The 21895-nt window shown below is 38.2% G+C and overlaps 1 protein-coding gene across 7 annotated transcripts in view; it reads right to left on the bottom strand.

Annotated features, from left to right (window-relative positions):
- Window positions 1–20033, bottom strand: part of LOC103036023 (rho GTPase-activating protein 12) — a 74696-nt gene extending 54663 nt beyond the window's left edge. For 6 of the 7 annotated variants that reach the window (XM_049476799.1, XM_049476801.1, XM_049476804.1 and 3 more), the window contains exons 1-2: window positions 19851–20033; window positions 11367–12176 (exon numbers count right to left, since the gene is read on the bottom strand). In XM_049476799.1, coding sequence (XP_049332756.1) covers window positions 11367–12065 — 699 coding nt within the window. In that variant the 5' untranslated portion in view covers window positions 12066–12176; window positions 19851–20033. The remainder of the gene's footprint in view (window positions 1–11366; window positions 12177–19850) is intronic. The other variant, XM_049476802.1, reaches the window with a different exon arrangement.
- Between the last annotated feature and the right edge of the window lie 1862 nt (window positions 20034–21895).

Below are 21895 nucleotides of genomic sequence, written 5' to 3'. Positions count from 1 at the left end.
TACAGTGGTTTTCCTGGTTCCAGGTCTTTCCAGGATTGACCAAAGAAGTTGAATCCACATGTTTAGCTAAATATCCATAGGTTGGTTTTAAAAAACTAGAACAATGAGTGCCGCCAACATTGCTGCAGAGCTTGAAGAAGACCATACACCACATCCTGCATCTCTAAACTCTGTCTGCATGGCATTGTCCTAGAAGGGAGCCTCTTCTGAAGCTGATGCACAAGAAATCCTGCAAACAGTTTTTGAAGACAAGCAGTCTAAGAGCACAGATTACTAGAACCATGTCCTTTGGTCTTACAAGATCAAGATAAACTTATTTGGCTCAGATAATGTCCAGCATGTGTGTTGGTGCCCTGGTGAGGAGTACCAAGACTACTCTCCCTTGCCTACACTCAAGCATGGTGGTGGTAGCATCATGGCCTGGGGATGTATGAGAGCTTTCAGCGCTGGGGAGATTATTTCCAATATGTACTGAAACATTCTGAAGCAGAGCATGATGCCCTTCGGAAACTGGGCTGCATGGCACTTTTCTCATACAATAATGTCCCCAAACACACCTTCAAGATGACAACTGCCTTGATGAGAAAGCTAAACCTAAACCCAACTGTGGAGGTGGAGGAGTGCAAGATTTGGTGAATTCCATGTCCAAGATGGTTAAGACAGCGCTAGATATTAATGGTGATCACACAAAATATCGACACTTTGAACATATTCACTTTGGGGCATTCTCACTTTTTATTTCTATAGTGTTCTCCTATGAAAAGAATTGTGAGGTGTGTACTCACTTTTCTTGGAAACTGTTCCAATTTATGAAAGTTTATGGCTATTTTACAACATTGGAATAATGCCACACTTTGCAGTGGCAGTTTACGCATAGTAGATACAAGCGAGCTGAGCTGTGCACTGTTGTACATTGTTTCATATTTGCTGTAAAATTCTGTGAAACTGACAACTATATAAAAATATCCTGGTGTTTGAGGATTTATGTGTATTTTAGCCTCTTTAATAACAGATGGAGTGAAGTATTGTAGAGGACTGTTTTGCGATATACTGAACACTGCAGAATCACAGTATTGTTATACAGTTGTTAGCATGGGCAACGTTTCATGACAATATCGAATTAAAAGAAAGTCCAGGGAAGACCATCTCTACTAACTAACCTGCTGTTTCTGAAAATAAAGAGACCTATGCAATGTCATGAAGCTTTACAGTTAATACTCTCCTATGTCAGATAAAAGACCTCTATTATGTCATAACTCTTAAGAGTATACACCAAACTTAAAATGATGCCATTACGGTAGGTGGTGAAAGCTTTGATATTTTGTATATGTCACAATGCTTATCAGTACAGACCCAGCATTAAATAAAGCGACCACTGACATAATGCTTAACAGTATAATGTCAAAATATTCAGCAGTAAATACTACTAGTAGTCATTTAGATAAGTCATTCAAATAAGACTTATATGATGTCATAATGCTCAGAGGTAAATGCCTAAATTGTTTACAGAAAAAAATCTTATGTCATAATGCTTCTTAGTTAATACTCTGCTATGCCAGATAAAAGCCCTATATTATGTCATAATGCTCAGCACCATGAGCCTTGATGACTTACAAAAAGAGACATATATAAATTCTAAAATGCTCAGATGTATAAATGATGTCATAAAGCCAGTATACGCCAGTAAACGCCCAACTGGTTTACATAAAAAGACCTACATCATGCCACAGTGCTCAGCTGTAAATGCTCTGCTACCTTAGATAAAAGACCTACATTATGTCATAATGCTTAGAAGTGCATATTACCCCACTGGTTTACACATGGGTAAAAACAAAATGAAATATATATCATTAAACTTATCAGCTAATACTCTGCTATGCTAGATAAAACACGTATAAGATGCTATAATGTTCTGCAGTATATGCCCCACTGGTTTGCATGCAAACACCTATATGATGTAATAATGCCTCCCAGTCAATGCTCTGCTTTTTTAAATAAAACACCCATATAAAGCAGCAGTATATGCCTCGCTGGGTTTAGGTGTTCCATTTGTTTAGGTGAACGCTAACTGTGGGTCTCAAGAACATCCTTAACTACTATAAGCAGTCTCTGTGTCACCCAGTCACGTCTACACAGAGTCCTTATCGGAATAAGTTTCAGTGTCAGTGCGTGTGTGGGTGTCTCAGTGCGCATTGCTAGCACTAGCGTTTAGCAGCCTCTGTATATCAGTCCTGGAGCAGAGGGTGCATGATTGCAGTGTGTGTATGTGTGCATGAGTGTGTGTGTGTGTCTTACCAGTTCCTCCGGGTACATGCTGTTACTGCAGTGCTGTTCAGTGCAGTATATCCACTACAGAAGAGCCGCCTCCACTGACTCTGCTCAAATACTGAATACACAGCTCTATATACAGCTGTGCCTCTCTCTTTCACACTCGCTCTCTCTCTCTTTCTCTCTCTGCCCAACACACACATATATATGCACATTCTGCGTGACACTTGCTCATTACCCCTCCCCTTCAACTGTCACATCATCCTTAATATTCTCACCCAAACACACACAGTGTAGTGCATAAAACCCTCCCCTTTCAGAGGGATTAAACAAATCTTCACATAACAGTAGACACTATTCTACTATTCCCAAAAGACACACACACACACACACACACACACACACACACACACAAACACACACACAGAAGACAAAGAGGAGAGATACACATATAAAAAAAGCTGAACTAAATCAGATCTTTTCCATATGTGGGACAGATGTGTATTTTTGCCTCGGTAGACACAATAACGCTTCAAACAGTCCAACAGAAATGCTAACAACCCAGGGTGATTGTAATGGTGCAGTAGTGGTGCTAGGTAGGGCCACCTTGCAACAGGGTAGCGATGCTAATTGCACCGGGGTGATGCTAATGGTCCAGCGCCCATGTTAAATGGCGCTGTATTTATGCTGGTAGCTGCTACCCGTGTTAAGCTCAAGCTCTTTCGCTGTTTAAAGGTGAGTAGTATTATCAGCCTGTAGCCTGTTGCTAACCCCAGCTAGCGCTGTTGGAGCAGCATTAGCATTACCCGCTAACTGCGCTAAGTGCTAGCTCTTTTGCCGTTCAGAAGTGAGTATACATCAGACAGTAGTCTACGTGTTTACCGCGTTAAAACAAGCTACATGGGACAAACCACTACCTGATATTGCCCTGGCTTACCGGAAAACTCAAGGTTCCTCAGTGTAGCGCAGAAGGCTATGCACAAGTGTTAGCTGCTAATGCTAATATTGCTGCACCCAGCTATAGCAAAAATCTGGAAATCTGAGCTTACTGTAAATAAACAGAAGCACTTTACTCACTCAAATAAAAAAAAAAAAATGTTTTAAAGTCAAACAAGATATACAGATACAGATACAGATATATATATATATATATATATATATACTTTTTTTTTAAGAATTATAGTTTTGTTTACCTAACTTAGCTTAGCTTCACATGTCTCGGCACCCAGCGGCAAGATCTGCTGAATTAGATGGAAAACATGGCGACACCCCCGTTCTTTACTAGTGTTGCATAATGCGCCTTATAACCGCTGCTACTTATGTATAAAAATAGATCAGAAAATAGACGTTTATTAATAGCGAGCCTTATAATCTGGTGCGACTTATAGTGAGAAAAATACAGTAGGTTGAATACGATACAATTAAAATAAAACAATGACAAATCATTTTAAAAAGCACAGCAGAAATTAAAATAACATTAAATTAAACAAAAATTAGAAATGAAAAATGAATAAATGAACAAATATCAGCCTTATGGTAAACAAACAAATGCTATGTCTAAGTAAGCTCTGTTACTACCCTAGCCCTGTATACCTTGTATCTTTCAGTTGAGAAACAGTAAGTTTGAGAAAAAAAGTTAGTAAAGAGCTAGTAAGCATAATAATAAGCATAAGTCAAATGCTTTATTTAATTAATTAATTAATTTATTAATGATGTACGCGAGCAGAGCTTAAAAAGAAGTTAAACATGACAAGCAATCCTGCTACTATGGCGTCAAAACAGGGTCAAAAGTTTTGAGAAGCAAAAGTATAATCCATAACCACGAAATTTAATTTTAAAGTGCAACTGATCAAAAAAATACTGAAAGCGCAAACAGATTTCATATTAATCTAAATCACAAAACGGAATATTAAACTCTTCCTTCAATAATAAATATTCTGTTTACAGGCATGATTTAAAAAAATTATATCAATAATAGTCCTCTCGTTTTCAAATTTTAATTCTGTGGTTATGGATTATACTTTTGCTTCTCAAAACTGTTGACCCTATTTTGACGCCATAGTAGCAGGATGGAGTGTGGGGGACTGTCGCTGCTGGGGGAAAAAAAGCTAGCTTTAGCGGAAACACTGCACTATGACTTATAATCATTTAGTCATTGTTTAATAGGAGTGAGTTATCGAGGTTTTAAACCTTTCCATTCAAACACAGAAAATCATTTTTCCTTGAATGGCAGAATAATATGGTTGCCAAATATTCTGTGCATCCCTACCTCAGATAAACATCAGACACAGGTCACAAAATAGTGTGAACAGCCTAATATAAACAACCAATTTGGTGAGAAAATCAGATTCGAATCAGTAATTGCTGTGTGAATGAAGCCAAATTGTTTTGATGATGAGGGAGGGAGGGAGGAGGAGGAACAGGAAAGAAAGAGAGAATGAGAGAACTGGAGGGAAAAAAAAAAAAAAAAAAAGAGTATGCGAGAGAGAAATTAAAAGAAAGAGAGGAAGGAGGGAGAGTCAGGAAGGAATGTAGTTCACACACCATCTACTCCTTTGTGGCCAACCTTTGATCTCCTATTGCGAGTTCATGTGTGTATACACACACACAGGACACACCTTGTGGCTTGTTAGCTGATATGATGAGTGTGGGGAAAGGGCAGGAAAAGGAAATCATTCAAGGATGACCAGGATCAGATTTCCTTCAAAAAAGTCACTGAAACCTTCTGACAAGCTCAGTTATCACCCCCATAAACATTCCCCAAATAACCTGGCTGGACCATAACAAAAATATATACAGCCTGGTATCTCTCTCTATAAATGATTGAAAAAATTGCATAAAAATATGAAAAACAAAGACATGCAGGTCAATTAAAATTTATTTTATGACAAATGTGATTTTAAAAGCTTTAGATGCTCTAAATAAATGATAAAGTTTTTGTTAAATATTTTATATAAAGGTTTTAAACATTTAGTAAAAACAAAAACATTTTTAAAAACAATATGAATATCATGTGATATGATATGCTGCACCTCTATAGAGTACACACACAGTCATCATGGACAAAAACTCTAGTGTTTTGTGTTTATCAATAAAATAAAAAAATGATTAATCATAAAAATTCTTTAATTATTTATGATGAATCGCACCTGTTCTTAAATCACAAGCGCATGACGGTTATTTATAAAAAGTTAATAAAAGAATGAATGCAAAATTGGAAAAATGGAAATACATTTATATTAAACAGTGTCAATCATTAAAAAGGGGGATAATAGTGTACTGTGGTATAGGCCTGCCATAATATCTTAAGGTAGTTTTGATGCTTTTTAAATTAGAATATTTAACTAATGAAGGTCCTAAGTGACACATACTGTATGTACTGAGAGCATCGCAACAGGATAGTGTGTAAATCGGGGTTCATTCATCTGATTTCCAGGAGTGATGTAGGAGAGATGGGTTAGCTGGTTAGATTAAACAAGCTCCTTAAAAGTGTCATTTTGTTTTTTTTTTACATCTCTGTTCTACTCATTTTAACAATAAAGCGCTTTAAATCAATAGTTTACCTTCCATATAACTAATTCTGAAACCTTGTATAAAACAAAATATCAAAATACAAGTTATGAAACTGTTGCTGTGCCATTTGTGTTACATTATTATTTTAACATTAAAATATTAAGTTGTGCACACAGAAATAAAAATAAAAACATGAATGTGCTGCTCATTGAATTTATCAGAAATGGGTCTGGGCTCTTATGGGTGTGTGTGTGTGTGTGTGTGTGTGTGTGTGTGTTTGTGTGTGTGTGTGTACTTTTAATATGCATCTTTGGTTGAAAGCAAGAATTTGGTGCCAAGGTTTAAACTGTTCAGACTTTCCATGAATAACATCAGGTTAAGGTGCCTTAAGGACGTCAGAGTGTGTTGTGGTAAAAACAGGACTGAACCTGGATCAGGCTTTAAACAGCTAATACCCGATCGATTACAGAGTGCCTGAATGGACCCTGATCCTGATTCACCAGATCAGACCACGACATCTCTAAGCTTAAGCTCTCCTCCAGGAACACCGGTATTTACAGCCTCCATTCTACACCTCGTTTATCGCATCAAGTCTTCATTAAAGTACACCAGCTGATCTGCTGCTGGAACTAAACTAAATTCTTATCAACTACAAAATCCTTATAAACAAAAAAAATAAAAAAACATATTCAAGATATTCTAATTACTACCTGCTGAATGTAATATTTATTTGTGTATTTATTTTTGTATTTTATTTGTACCTTTAAGAAAAACATACTGCTAAGAAAAAGGTACCAGGCACTGCAAAGGCTGTTTAAGATTAGGAAAGCCCATGTTACATGGTACTTGCAGGATGCAGAAAGTCTTAAAAAAGAGACATACACCAAAATGAACATTTGGTCGAAGGTTAAATACCAAATATCATACAAAACGTCCTCTTAATTGTTTGCTAGAGCACGTTTAAGTCACTGTAGTTTATTAAAGGTGTTCAAAAGAACTCCATTTCTACCATCTGTCTAAAAAACAATGTGTGGTCAAAAAAATATTTTTTAATATTTGGTTGGGCCGCCTTTAGCTTTGATTGCATCACACATTCACTGTGGCATTATTGCAATAAGCTTCTGCAATGTTACAAGATTTATCAAGATCTTGCAGCAGCATTGATGATGGTAGAGTCTGACCACTGCACAAAGCAGCTCTTCTCCATCCAGCACATCCCAAAGATTCTCAATGAGGTTAACAATCCATGTGTGAAAATGATGATGATCTCATGCTCCCTGAATCACTCTTTCACAATTCCAGCTCCATTAATTCTGATATTGATATCTTAGAATATGTCCGTGTTCATCAGGGAAGAAAAAAATGATGGAATAATCTGGTCTATATTCAGTATATTCAGGAAGTCAGCTGACCTCATTCTTTCAGCACATACTGTTGCTGAACCTAAACCTGCTGACCAACTGTAACATCAACCCCACATCATTTACTTACTTAAATCTTTTTGGCCAGGCAGTGTATATTAGGCTAATAAAATCCTTAAACATTTACCTCAAACATCTGATAAAAACAACACAAATTGTTTTTTTTTATTACCCTAATTAAATAAAACATACAGAAATTAAATTAGTTTTTCTCTTAATGAGGACATTAAAAGGGTAATTTTACCCCTTTTTACCACTTCATAACTTGACTGGCTTAAAAACAAGTTTGACCTCCTTTTCAAAGCAATTAAAAAAGCAATTGCAAATGTACTATTTAAATAACATGTGTTAATTTTTTTTTAATAATAATAATAATAATAATAATAATAATAATAATAATGTGGGCACTTGGGGGAAATTTGGTCAGTCACATTTGTCCTTCCAGTCCAACATCTTAACTATCGTTCATGTTTTTTCCCCCAAATAGATTATCTAGCAATCAGTAAATCCATTTGATTACATTCTGATGTCCTCCTCATGTTTTATAGAAATAATGAGCAAAATTTCTTTTTTTGTTGAGAATCTTCAAAAAAGATCCTTCAAAATTTCCTCCAGACTTATTTTCTGAGATTTGTCATTTCTAATCTAAATGTAAAGTCCATACTGCCCCAGCTTCCTGCTCATCCTCATATCTCCACGCTAGAGTTGCACGGTGTACCGAAGGTTCGATCCTTTTTCGATACTACGTCATCACAAACGATTCGGTTCTTTAGCGTTCGATGCTTTCGATACTGTATATAGCCCAGTCACTAGCTTCAAATGAGTCAAATTAGTAGGCGCGATTTGATTCAGTTCATAAGAAAACTGATTCACACCGCAGCAGTCGGTGTGGCAGGATTCAGATAAACTTAGTGTTCTGAACAAATGAATCGATTCACGCGCAAGCCAGCAGAGCAGCAGCGAGTGTAGAATGGCGACGGCTAAAATAACAGATGTCTCTCGTCCGCGACTTGTGGACAAAACGGGCGCGAGGAGTGAAGTGTGGGAAAATAGTCTGAGATGTAGGCATCTGTTTTTTATTGATATTTTTATTTTTAAATAAAATAACGAAAACTGAAAGTGAAACTAAACTACTTTATTAGCGCTGTTTTCACTCCCGCAGTTGTACAGCGGGGGGTGTTGTGCCGATTCTGTCCGCGAAGCGGGAGTCGGATTCAGTAGCGGATTCGGCACCTTGCGCTCCGCGGTGTTAGTTGTAAGCGCTCGCGCTAACCGCAAAATACGACAGAAAACACTGAGGGAGCTGCAGACTTATGTGTGGGACTAGAATATGAGCACGAGGAGATCAAAGAGAACCTTTACCTGTGAGTAGCTCACATCAGAACACGCAAATCTCTCTCTCTCTCACTCTCGCTCTCTCACTCTCTCACTCTTTCTCTGTGTCTCTCTCTCGCACGTGAACGCCTCCGCGTTTGACCTGCAGCACTGTGTTTAGCTGTTCTTAAAAATCATTTTAATTAAATAATAGTTCTCTGCTTCTATGTTACAGTGTTATTTAACATAATTCTGATCATATTTCGCTCATTTAGCAGACAAGCACCCTGATCTCTACAAAGAGCTGAGAAGTCGACAGGTTAGTGGAAGATACACTCTGTCTGTAGCTTTACTAAGATTTACTAGCTACTGCTAGTAAATCACGTTAACACGGAGAGGAGTGTGCAGGAGTTTTGTTTTGGACCCGTGGTTCGCAAATCTGTGGTCAGGCACGTAGCCTGCTTGATCGTTACACTGAACATGGGCTTATTAAAAACGGTAAACGGTTGATTAAAACGGAGCAGTGAGTGTTAAAATGAACATAACATTGTAATGTTCTTCTGTCTCTTTATTTTCCTTATTCAGAACTTAACTTCTGCCCGCCCGTCAGGTTCACATAGTCAGGCTACCATTACCTCTGGTTTTAGTTTTAGTTTTTAGGAAGTGTTTAGATAATTATGTTATAGTTAAGGTTATAATAACGAAACTTGTTTTTTGTACAAATGTTTCATTTTAGAATAAAAACGTTTGCACCGATTGTTCAGTGTTCAATCCAGTTCAGTCAAAAATAAACATTTTATGTTCAGATATTTTTATTGTTTTTTTTTCTTCCAAGTATCGTTTTGGTATCGAGAATCGTGATACTACAGTTGGTATCGGTATCGAAGTCAAAATTTTGGTATCGTGACAACCCTACTCCACGCAGCCTTAGTTCCCGCTTAATCGTGAAAACACCTGACGTGAATGTGAGTGCGCAGCTCCATTATATTTTATACAAAAGGAGCTCTTAGTGAGGACATTAAACGGTTAAGTCACTATATGTTATGAAAGAAGGTCTTAAAATTAACCCAACCTGATTATGTCATCCTTTTAGTATTTTTGATTTGTGATTTGTTTTTACAACAATGTGTCACCATAACCATTTGATAGATTTTATCTTCATCATTTAAAGCATTTTTGTTTTATCTTAATGAGTGAAATTGTTTTTTTTTCCAAAATTTCTATTTAAAAAAAGATTATTTTTCAATGTAAAAATGAGACTCCTCCTGCCCACGTCAATTAACTGTTTAGCATAATCAGGCTGTGTGCTTAAATAAACAAAACCTAACAGCAGCAGCAGCATTTAAACAGGTCTGAGCACTGTAAATTCCTGTCAGCACTTCTGCCCACACACACAGCATGATTAACAGCTAAGACAAAAGAAAGCAAACCGTTGCTGCCCGGCGGAAAAAAAATAGTAAACTATGGGACACCGAGCATGGGTTATTATATGTATTAAATATGTCTCATATATGGATATTGCATTCACACCAGGCAACTGCTAAATCATCAAAAAAGCATTGATGCCATTTGTTTGAGTGTTATGTGAATCAGTGTTAAAGAATTAACTTCCGCATTCTTGTAATATGATGCCAGGAATTTTACTCTGTGCAGTTCATAAGCATTTCAAAAGAACTATCAGAAGAAACAAGTTTAAGCTTGTATGATATTTATGGTCAGAGCAGGACAATGTAGCCTAAAATGATATTTCAATATATTTATTAATTTTATTAATTACAATATTATTCTGATATCAATGTAAAAAGTATAAATGTCCAAGAAAAACGGGAAAGAATGCACACAACAGGTGTCTGCCCCTGCAAACATTTGAAAAACAAATGCCAATTCATGTAATGCACCCTAGGGTAAACAGTCAGTGACAATTGCTGTAAATAATGTATTTTAAAATATAGCAAGAATCTTATTACCTATAATGACACATGTTGCAATGCAATATATACTGATATTAAATAATTTGCCAATCCCTATTTTTTTGTCTCATATCTCGATAATGTCCAAATTGACCTGCATTCCATTTACACAGGACAACAGCAAAACTTAAACAGCATTGATTGCATTGTAATTCCAGTGAATATACATCCAGCCAACTAACGGAAGTTATTCAAGGTTTAATACAACGGCTACTTAAGGAGAACACAAGCCAACTGAACCAAGTACAACTGCGGTTATTTAGAGCCTCTTTTCACTGGAGTGGGAGTAACCATCTTCACTTTGGAAGGTAAGCTTTATATTATATTTTGGAGAATTACTATGAGGATTTGATTGCATTTAGCCACAAGAGCAATGTTAGTGAGGGCGTTGGATGATCTCCATCCCACCTCATCATTCCCAACTTCACATCTTGCTGGCACATCTGTGACCAAGACAGCAAGTCTTTGTGGTGTATCAAGAGCCACGGTATCCAGAGTAACGTCAGCATACCTCCAAGAAGGACCAACCACATCCAACAGGATTAACTGTGGACTCAAGAGGAAGCTGTCTGAAAGGGATGTTTGAGTACTAACCCGGATTGTATCCAAAAAACATAAAACCACGGCTTCTCAAATCACGGCAGAATTCAAATGTGCACCTCAGCTCCCCTGTTTCCACCAGAACTGTCCGTCAGGACAATAAATTATTGTGGTCTAAAACCAGGTGTTTTATTTTTATTGTTTCTTGGTTGTAATCATCAGCACAACCACGTCTCTCTTGTTTAACTGAAAATGAAAGTGAACCGTGACATCATGTGACCCACCTGATTTGATGTAAAAAAAAAAAAAAATAATAAAAAAGTGAAAAACACCCACTTACCTGTAACTGCTCTGTAGAGCTGCTGCTAAGCTCATCCCCAGACTCTGCAGAGTCGTTCCGAATGTTCTCAGACGACTCTCTTGGAGATTCCCCACCAGCAGCGTTCTGATCCCGTACTCTTTCCCTCCTCTTCTCCTTCTCTTCCTCCACCGTTTTCTCTGCCTCTCTATCGCTCTCCCCATCCAAATCCAGAGGCACTCTGAGCCCCAAGGGTGACTCGGCCCGGTTTCGAGGCAGAGAGCTGTATTTGGTGTTTGGGGAAATATGCTGTCCGGCACGGACAGGGCTTTTTGGGCTGCCCTTGTCCTCTCTGGGCGGCTGCAATGCCACCTGTGGTCCAGTAGTGGGCATGAGAGCAGAAGTTTTTTTGTTCAAATTCTCGTCAGACTTTTTGAGCTCTAGTGCAGAAGGACGGCTCTTTACGGAGCCGCCTCTGGTTCCTACCCCTCCGCCACTGTGTGGGAGAGGTTTGGGGGGTGGCATCAGTGCCCGTCGTACTTCGCGTACATACTGGGCAGGGACGTAGAAGGCTTTGCTGCCCTCTTCCTTGCGCACCTGCCACCAGTCTTCATTAGTCTTTTTCACCAGCAGGTAACACTCCCCCTGCTTGATGGTGATCATGCGGTCTTTGAACTTGTACTCGTAGTCATACTCCACCTCGATGTACGGCTGACCCGGGGCGACTGCGAGGTCCGCCATCACTGCCTCGTTGATCAGACAGTGCAAGGCTGATGTCAGCAGGAGGAAGACGAGCAGAAGGTGAAAAGTTTCGGAAGCATTCTCAGCAAAAACTGATCAATGCAAACACATCTGAAAAAAGAATGAGAAATGTAAGTTATTTGGCCTTATTTACATACAACCTAATGTTTACAGTAAAATTGGTTCAGCTACGCAGTTTCAGATTTTCTGAGTGGAAGTTTAAGACACTTTGTCCTGAGCTCATTAATGGCTGGATAGGAATAGGGCTGTGTATGTGACAAGAACTAGATATGACACACATTAAAAATATTCCCCTGTAGATATCCCCCCCACATCATTTGTGTATTTTAGTAATCCCTATGTTTAGACTCTAGGAATTGTGTACCATCAGCAATAAGAATATTTTGTGGCTCAGCTCTGGTACTGCTAGAAATAAAAAATACCATGAATTTGGGATCTTTAGACACTAGTTTAGGTGTTCTGAGTAAGTAATCTGTTAAGTGCCATAAATGGAATGTAATTCTTGCTACAAATAATCACTGATTGCAACTTGTTGTTTAGTCACAGTGTAATTTAAGTTAAATACTACTCCCTAATTCACTATTTAAGCTCTGCAAAATGAGCATAATGAGCACAGCAGAGGAAAGAAACGTACAGCATAATGACTCAAATGTACACTTGTCTCATCCATCAGGAGGTAAATTAGTCATCAGATTTAGTTTACATCACATCTGATTTCTATTTTCCACCAAACGATTTGACAGATAAGCACTATGACCCACTAAACACACTATAAACACTAAAACACACGTAAACTTTGCAAGAAAGCAGTTGTTGTTAAAGATAGCTCAACCACTAACCGGTTTCATTATCTCTGAACAAACCACCGCACAGAATTTGAGAAAAATGAAAAGCTTCAGGAGCCAGCTGTCCAAGACAACCCTAAATCCTAAAAAGTTATTGGCATAAACACACACCAAGCAAACTTTAGCTAACTTTTTCATTAAAACCTGTACTCCCCAAATTGGGAAAACTTGCGAAAAGTAACTTTTTCATCCCTGCTTCTTAGAGGGTTTTCAGCACTGGAGGAAATTTAACAGATTTACAATATCTACTCAACATTTATTTTACTTTGGCTAAAACATTTATTTACCTTAAAATAAAATAAAAATTCTCATATCATGCAGCCTTCGTTAATATATAAGCACAATTCAATAATAGGCAACATTGAGGAAATCTAAGATCACTAAGGTCATGTTTGTATATTGTACAATAAGTTAATAAGATAATGTAATTCTTGTGACAGGCTAAGCAACTGTCCAGAAAATGGTTTTACTCTAGTGATCACATAGCAACAATACATTAAACTCTTGGTATACCACTGCAACCACCTAAAAAATAGCTCAACTCTAATGACCACATAGCAACGCCACATTAACCACTTAGTATACCACTGCAACCACCCAGAAAAATGGTTTTACTCTAGTGACCACATAGCAACACTACATAATCCACTTGGTATACCACTGCAACTACTAAGAAAAAAGTTGCACCCTAGTGATCACATAGCAACACTACATTAACCACTAGTTATACCACTGCAACCACCTAGAAAAAAAAACTATTTACCCAAGTGACCACATAGCAACAACACAGGAACCACTAGGTTTACCACTGCAACTACCTAGAACAAAATTTCACTGGAGTGAACTGCCTGAAAGTGGAAACCACATTTCCCTTCAGGAAATTACTTTTTTTTTTTTTTTTAACTTCCTGATTGTTATTCCATATAAACAGGTTTGATGTGTTCAGAATGATCATGAGACACTGAGCAATTACTAAAGATCTTCTCTTCCTGTTGTATCGAAACTGGTATTTAATACGCATTTACTACAATATTATCAAAACTGGGAATTTAAATTTGGACAGCACTGGAACCGGTGCACATGAGTGACTGTACACAATGTTTTGCTGCCCTGTTCTAGTTATCATAAAACAAATACACTTTGAACTCTTTAACCCCGCCCCCAGCTTACACTTATACACACAAACACACTCATTGCTCTCATATTTCTTTGATGTCGTAGTGCATTCTTTCTGACAGGATACTGCTGTTAGGAGCACATTGCACAATCAGCACTTGTGTCAGGTCGGTGATTTGTCCACATGTGAAAGCTGGAACACACGGCTTTCTCAACTTCTTCACATTATTTCTCCCACACTTTCGGCCTATCTAGTTTCCTTTACACTCTTCCTCCCTCTCCCACACAAACACACGCTACACACTTCTGCTCCACTACTCCAGCAGCAATGCTGTGCCTGATCCACTTGTTCCAAGGCAACGCCAGCCAATACGAGCATTCCTGTAGTGCCTAAGAATGACCTACCACCCAAACAATAGCTGCTCTGTGGTGGCCTATCCGGTGGGGTCCTGACCTTTGGAGAACAGGAAAAACGGAGGATAATAAAGTATGCAGAAAAACAGACACAGAAATACAGTGTGTAACACAACCACAAAACGCTCCTATATGATCAGTGGAGTGGATTTGATGGACATTGAATATAGAAACACTGAGGTGGTGTTAATATTATGGCCAGTTAATATTTACTGGCTGGTCATCATATGTATACAATCACCTAAAACTGATCCACAGAGCAGCTAAACTCGTCTTTAACCTTCCAAAGGTCAGCCATGTTTCCCCCTTGCTATGTACCTTCCACTGGCTTCCTGTAGCACCCTGAATCAGTTACATGCAGCTCCTCCCTTCCTGATGACAATGGTCAAAATCTTCAAACAAATCCATCCTTTTTAAATTGCACCTAATAAAGCACTTAATAAAGTGATGCAACACTGATATTAGTATTAGACATTTTTCAAATATTAGAAAAATAGTTTTTTATAAGTGTTGGTTTATTATTTGTTTTAAAAATTGAGTAAACTAATGTAAAGTCCTTGTGCTAACAAAGAGACAACTTCATCACTCAAGTCTGAATAATACACTGCTCAAAAAAATAAAGGGAACACTCAAATAACACATCCTAGATCTGAATGAATGAAATATTCTCATTGAATACTTTGTTCTGTACAAAGTTGAATGTGCTGACAACAAAATCACACAAAAATCATCAATGGAAATCAAATTTATTAACCAATGGAGGCCTGGATTTGGAGCCACACACAAAATTAAAGTGAAAAAACACACTACAGGCTGATCCAACTTTAATGTAATGTCCTTAAAACAAGTCAAAATGAGGCTCAGTATTGTGTGTGGCCTCCACGTGCCTGTATGACCTCCCTACAACGCCTGGGCATGCTCCTGATGAGGTGGCGGATGGTCTCCTGAGGGATCTCCTCCCAGACCTGGACTAAAGCATCCGCCAACTCCTGGACAGTCTGTGGTGCAACGTGACGTTGGTGGATGGAGCGAGACATGATGTCCCAGATGTGCTCAATCGGATTCAGGTCTGGGGAACGGGCGGGCCAGTCCATAGCTTCAATGCCTTCATCTTGCAGGAACTGCTGACACACTCCAGCCACATGAGGTCTAGCATTGTCCTGCATTAGGAGGAACCCAGGGCCAACCGCACCAGCATATGGTCTCACAAGGGGTCTGAGGATCTCATCTCGGTACCTAATGGCAGTCAGGCTACCTCTGGTGAGCACATGGAGGGCTGTGCGGCCCTCCAAAGAAATGCCACCCCACACCATTACTGACCCACTGCCAAACCGGTCATGCTGAAGGATGTTGCAGGCAGCAGACCGCTCTCCACGGCGTCTCCAGACTCTGTCACGTCTGTCATGTGCTCAGTGTGAACCTGCTTTCATCTGTGAAGAGCACAAGGCGCCAGTGGCGAATTTGCCAATCCTGGTGTTCTCTGGCAAATGCCAAGCGTCCTGCACGGTGTTGGGCTGTGAGCACAACCCCCATCTGTGGACGTCGGGCCCTCATACCATCCTCATGGAGTCGGTTTCTAACCGTTTGTGCAGACACATGCACATTTGTGGCCTGCTGGAGGTCATTTTGCAGGGCTCTGGCAGTGCTCCTCTTGTTCCTTCTTGCACAAAGGCGGAGGTAGCGGTCCTGCTGCTGGGTTGTTGCCCTCCTACGGCCTCCTCCACGTCTCCTGGTGTACTGGCCTGTCTCCTGGTAGCGCCTCCAGCCTCTGGACACTACGCTGACATACACAGCAAACCTTCTTGCCACAGCTCGCATTGATGTGCCATCCTGGATGAGCTGCACTACCTGAGCCACTTCTGTGGGTTGTAGAGTCCGTCTCATGCTACCACGAGTGTGAAAGCACCACCAACATTCAAAACTGACCAAAACATCAGCCAGACAGCATAGGTTCTGAGAAGTGGTCTGTGGTCCCCACCTGCAGAACCACTCCTTTATTGAGTGTGTCTTGCTAATTGCCAATAATTTCCACCTGTTGTCTATTCCATTTGCACAACAGCAGGTGAAATTGATTGTCAATCAGTGTTGCTTCCTAAGTGGACAGTTTAATTTCACAGAAGTTTGATTTACTTGGAGTTATATTGTGTTATTTGAGTGTTCCCTTTATTTTTTTGAGCAGTGTATATACACTCAGTCCCAGATCCACAGCTGGTTAATAGTGGACATTTATCCATCCTGAAGTCAAAGAGTTTATACATCCGACATGAAATATCAACATGCTACAAAAATAAAAAATGACTTAAAAAAAGTAAAACATGCTTCAAAATGCTGTTCGCTTATACTTGTACTCTGTTGAAAAATAATGGTATCGATTTATCTCTAATAGATACATTTTACTATTATTAACATCATCATTGCACAAAAAAAATTTAAGTTAATGGAAAATATTAACATTTTCTGCTCATTTTTCCATTCATTTTAGGCATGAAGAACTAGGAGAATACACTTAATACCTGTTACCAAAAAATAAATATGTAGAATTGTTACGTAGTGAAATATTCAGATTGGATTAGGCGACTACCGAGATAATCATTAGCTGCAGCCCTAAAGTATTTGTTTGGTTATCTCCATTAGCTTTGTGGCTCCATTTGCAGAAATAAACAAACAAATGTTAGACACCGCATACAGCTGACAAACTGTTCTCTGGTGAGGGCACATTTGAGTAAAATTTGAATTTTCAGTGAACCATTCCTTTTAGAGTTCAAGCAAGTAACCACTGACCAACACTACTAATAAACATTAGTCAAGTTGAAATTGAAAATTTCTCCTGAAATTTCTTGAAACTTAATAATAATAATAATAATAATAATAATAAATTAACATAAAACACTGCATGTTGCATTATTTTGCTTGCTAACATTCAACAAACTGTACAAAAACTGAAACTAAACTACGCAAAAAGAAATAAATGATAGTTTTTAAATAATGGTATTAATAAAGAGTCAATCGAGTCTCATGTGCAGTGTTGTTCCATGAAAAGACATATAAGTATGCCTGCCACGAAAACTGCATTTATAGACATATCGTAACACCCCTAACAAACTAAACCACTTCCAACCTCATTTCCATCTTTCCCTCATTTCCTCCTCTATCCCACTGTTCCACTTTCACTTTTTGTTCAACATTACCTTCTTCACCAACAACAAAAAAAACGTCATTTGAGAGACGACTAGCTTTATAAAGGGAAATGGATGAGTTAGCAGCTCGTATGTGGAGCATTTTTTGCTAGAGTGGAGAATCAACAGCTGGTCTGAAGTATCCATGGAGAAAAAAGGCCAGACGGCTTGCATTTGCTGTTTTTGCAGCTATAGCTACACAGCTGCACCAAGAGATGTGTGGGTAAGAGAGAGAAGCATGCAGCACACAAAGGCAAAAAGACACATTAAATCCCGATTCATACATTCACATTCATGCCGCATGCCCATGAATCTGATTTAGGACCACATATGAAAGTGACTCAAATCTGATTTGAAACATCTGATTTGGCACATTCACACAGCCATAAAAAATCAGATCTGAGCCACATTGAGCAAAAAAATTTGATTTGAGTCACTTTAGCCTGGTAATGTAAACGTAGCCTTACAGACAGAAAACAGCATTCTTATGTTTTTCCACCATTGGAATATACAGTTCTGAAAAAACTTAAAAGACTACTTCTGAATCAATTTCTCCGATTTTGCTATTAATATGCATATGTTTAATCAAAATGAACATTATTGTTTTATTCCATAAACTACGGACAATATCTCTTCCAAATTCCAAATAAAAATATTGTCATTTAGAGCATTTATATGCAGAAAATGTGAAATGGCTGAAATAACAAAAAAAAGATGCAGAGCCTTTAGGCCTCAAATAATGCATAGAAAACAAGGTCATATTTATAGAGTTCATAAATCAATATTTGGTGGAACAACCCTGATTTTTAATTCTCCTCCACCAGTCCTACACACTGCTTTTGGATAACTTTATGCCTTTACACCTGGTGCAAAAATTCAAGCAGTTCAGTTTGGTTTGATGGCTTGTGATCATCCATCTTCCTCTTGATTATATTTCAGAGGCTTTCAATTTGGTAAAATCTAAAAACTTGTCACTTTTAAGTGGTCTGTTATTTTTTCCAAAGCTTTAAGTCAGGTCTGAAATGGTTAATATGACAATAATACAGTTTTCTTTTTACAGAAATGTCCTGTTTAAAATCTTAATGATGGAATAGATGGCTAACTAACTGATAACCATGGAAACCAAGTAACTTAGCAGCTAGCTAAGCTTACTAGCTAATGTCAAAATAACAGTTTTTGTGTTTAAGTAAGTCCTTAGCTGTCTAGCTTGCCGGGATTTTAAGTTCAGAGAAATTAAAAGAAACTTAAGTAAAGTGTTTAAACAAGGAAAATTTCACGATTTTATCCTCATAATTAGAGCCAGGAATAGATTTAGTCTTGTAGAAAGCTAAGCTAACCTACCTAGGTAATGCTAACGCTAGCCACCTAAGCTAAGCTAGCTAGCTTGCTCACCTGTGCAAGTGCTGTTAGCTAGCTGGCTAAGCTAACGTAGCCAAAAAAAGTTGGTCTGACAGTTCTAGCGCGCTTAATTTTTTATAAGTAACACAAACTAACAGAATAGGTTGGTCGTTTAACGTGTTATTTCGACGATAAAATAGCCGTGGGTGGTAAAAACGCAAAAAAACAGCCAGATAATATAATTAATTCGCTACCTGAGACGAACAGTGGTAAATCCAGGTCCTTAAACTCCACTCCGTGTTTTGTTCCAACAGTTGGAACAAAACCCCGGACTGGATTCTACACTTTCACATCAGCTCATGCGGATCGGATCAGATCAGTTCTTGTGTTTAAGTGTATATATTTCCTCATGATTTAAACTTAACAACAACATGGATAGCGCATTACCGGAGCGGATTCTGTACTTTTTTAGGCCTGGATTCATCACGAACACCACCTCCAAGAGAGTATCTTGATTCATCAAGCCATATAACTTAACCTGACTAGGCTACTTAACTATAATATAGTCCCAGGCTCAGCTCGGACATGATGGAACAGGTTCTCTCTCATTCCTCCGGGAAGGAAACCCGAGTTTCGACCCAGAACTCACTATCTGAACGACTTAAATCAATACATTAGATTTAACCTATTATCTTTATAAATCGCGCCAGACTAACCTGCTTTATTTAACCTGTTTTTTTTTATCAAAACGTCTAAAAACAGTAATAACGACCCTAAATTAATCCGGAGCTGTACTTTTAGGAGCTCGGAACTTAACTTAGCTAGTTAGTTTACATATAACGTTAATTAGCAACAAAACTAAGGTTTATTACTACCTTAACTTTTCCTGTCCTGGGCTCCAGAGACGCTACAGCAGTCCTCGGTCCTCTCCTCCCGTTTACAGGCTGTTTACAGACGGCCTCTCCAGCACACGATTTGTAAGTTCCAGTTTCCCGCAGCACCGACTCCGAGCGCTCCGTCACTCCTGGAGCCTGCTCGCCCCAGCTTTCCCGAGCGCGCACCCGCGGCGGCAGCGGCGGCGCGCTCCCGCTCGTGAGGAATGTAGAGCGGCCAGTCGTCCAGTGTTTGAGCGGCAGCGCCCTCGCGCGCTGACTGAAGGGGGGATGCAACAGTACACAAGGGGGATAACAAGTCAAAAAGTTCATTAGTTAGTAAAATAACTTACTAATAGCTTACTACCTACACTACTGCTCAAAAATTTGGGATCACTTGTAAATTTCCCTATGTTTGGAAGAAAAACACATTTTTATGCAGTTTACAAGCAATATTGTCCATTTCACAATCAATTTAAGTGTATCAGATGATATTTAAAGAATAAAAATGTTCTCATATTCCTACTGTCAGCAATTCTGTAATTGCTGCAAAGGGTGGCTTCTTTGATGAAAGCAACATTTAAAGTACACAGTCATCATTTTCATTAAAATCAATATATCTTACTCTGATCATTTGTGCATGTCCTGTTTATTTGCTTTATTTTAAACCACATTATTCAACCCCTTAATTATTTACACTAACACTTCCCCAACCTCACTTACATTCAAGTACACTTTACTCATGCTTGGGTATTCACTTTTTCACATTCTCTTTTTAGAACTATATTTGTTATGGATGCATATTTATATTATATTTCCACGTCACATCAGTCACTTTCATAATCGATGTCATTGCACATTGCACTTTGCTCTGTTAATTATTTAATTATTTAATGACCATTAGCAACATCTACTGCACTGCTCCGTTTACAGATATATCTTTACCTTGTATAGAAAGTTTTTTTTATAGCCTTATATATTTTCTATTATTTTTTGTTTTAATTTATGTTTGAAATGTTTCTTATTGTATTGTGTTGTTGCTGCTGGATGCCTAAATTTCCTTCGGGATAAATAAAGTATCTATCTATCTATCTATCTATCTATCTATCTGTCTATCTGTCTATCTATCTATCTATCTATCTATCTATCTATCTATCTATCTATCTATCTATCAAAACAAGAAAAAATTCACTGTGATCCCAAACTTTTAAGCGGTAGTGTAGGTACAGTTCATATAAGGTTACATGTGTGATTCTCTCTCTGAGATGGGTGACTTTTGGATTATATTTGTATGGAAAAAATACAAATTTATGTTTTTGATCATTTTATCTAATGTGTATGGAGCCCCTAAGGTGACAAAAAAAAGCATGGCCACAACTTATAAAGGCATGGAAATGTGATACTAAGGCGTGGGAATAAGAACCTAAAGCATGGGATTGAGATCCTAACACTGGTTGCTAAATACCTACACCATAATATATTGTTTAGACACCTGCTCTGTAGGCCAGAATAATACAGAGTTTGTGTTGTCCCAGATTGCAAAGAATATTAAATTAATGCTGAATTGTGGTTGCATTACATATTTTAATAATGATGATGGGGAAACAAACTTTAAACTAGTGTTGTCAAACTCAAAATTCAGATTAGAACTTAATCGATTTATTTAAACCACAGTGATCCAATACATTTTCATTTTGATGAAAGTCTGTATCAAAATGAAAAAAAATCCATGTGATTGTCCAAAAACAGGTTTCGTTATATCACACAGTTTGAAAATGTTTCTAATCTTTTTGCACATTTTGCTCCTAAAAAAAGTGCAAGCAGCTGAACTGAGATCCGAATGTTTTGTCCTCAATGGTTTATAAATAAATAAGAGTTTAAAAGTCTTATATCTGATCTCAGAACTGTAAACATGATATATGACAACATTGCCACATTTTAAAAGAGATGCAAAGCATTGCAACGTTTTTGTGAGGAAAAATCGCACATTGTATTGCTTTATTATTTATTACTCATAAGTTGTCAAACTATTAGCAGCGTGTGATGGA

The sequence above is a fragment of the Astyanax mexicanus genome, chromosome 4 (genome assembly GCF_023375975.1).
Source record: "Astyanax mexicanus isolate ESR-SI-001 chromosome 4, AstMex3_surface, whole genome shotgun sequence".
Classification (NCBI taxonomy): Eukaryota; Metazoa; Chordata; class Actinopteri; order Characiformes; family Acestrorhamphidae; genus Astyanax; species Astyanax mexicanus.
The sequence above is the reverse complement of the archived record's forward strand: the minus strand, read 5'-3'. Positions and strand labels throughout refer to the sequence as shown.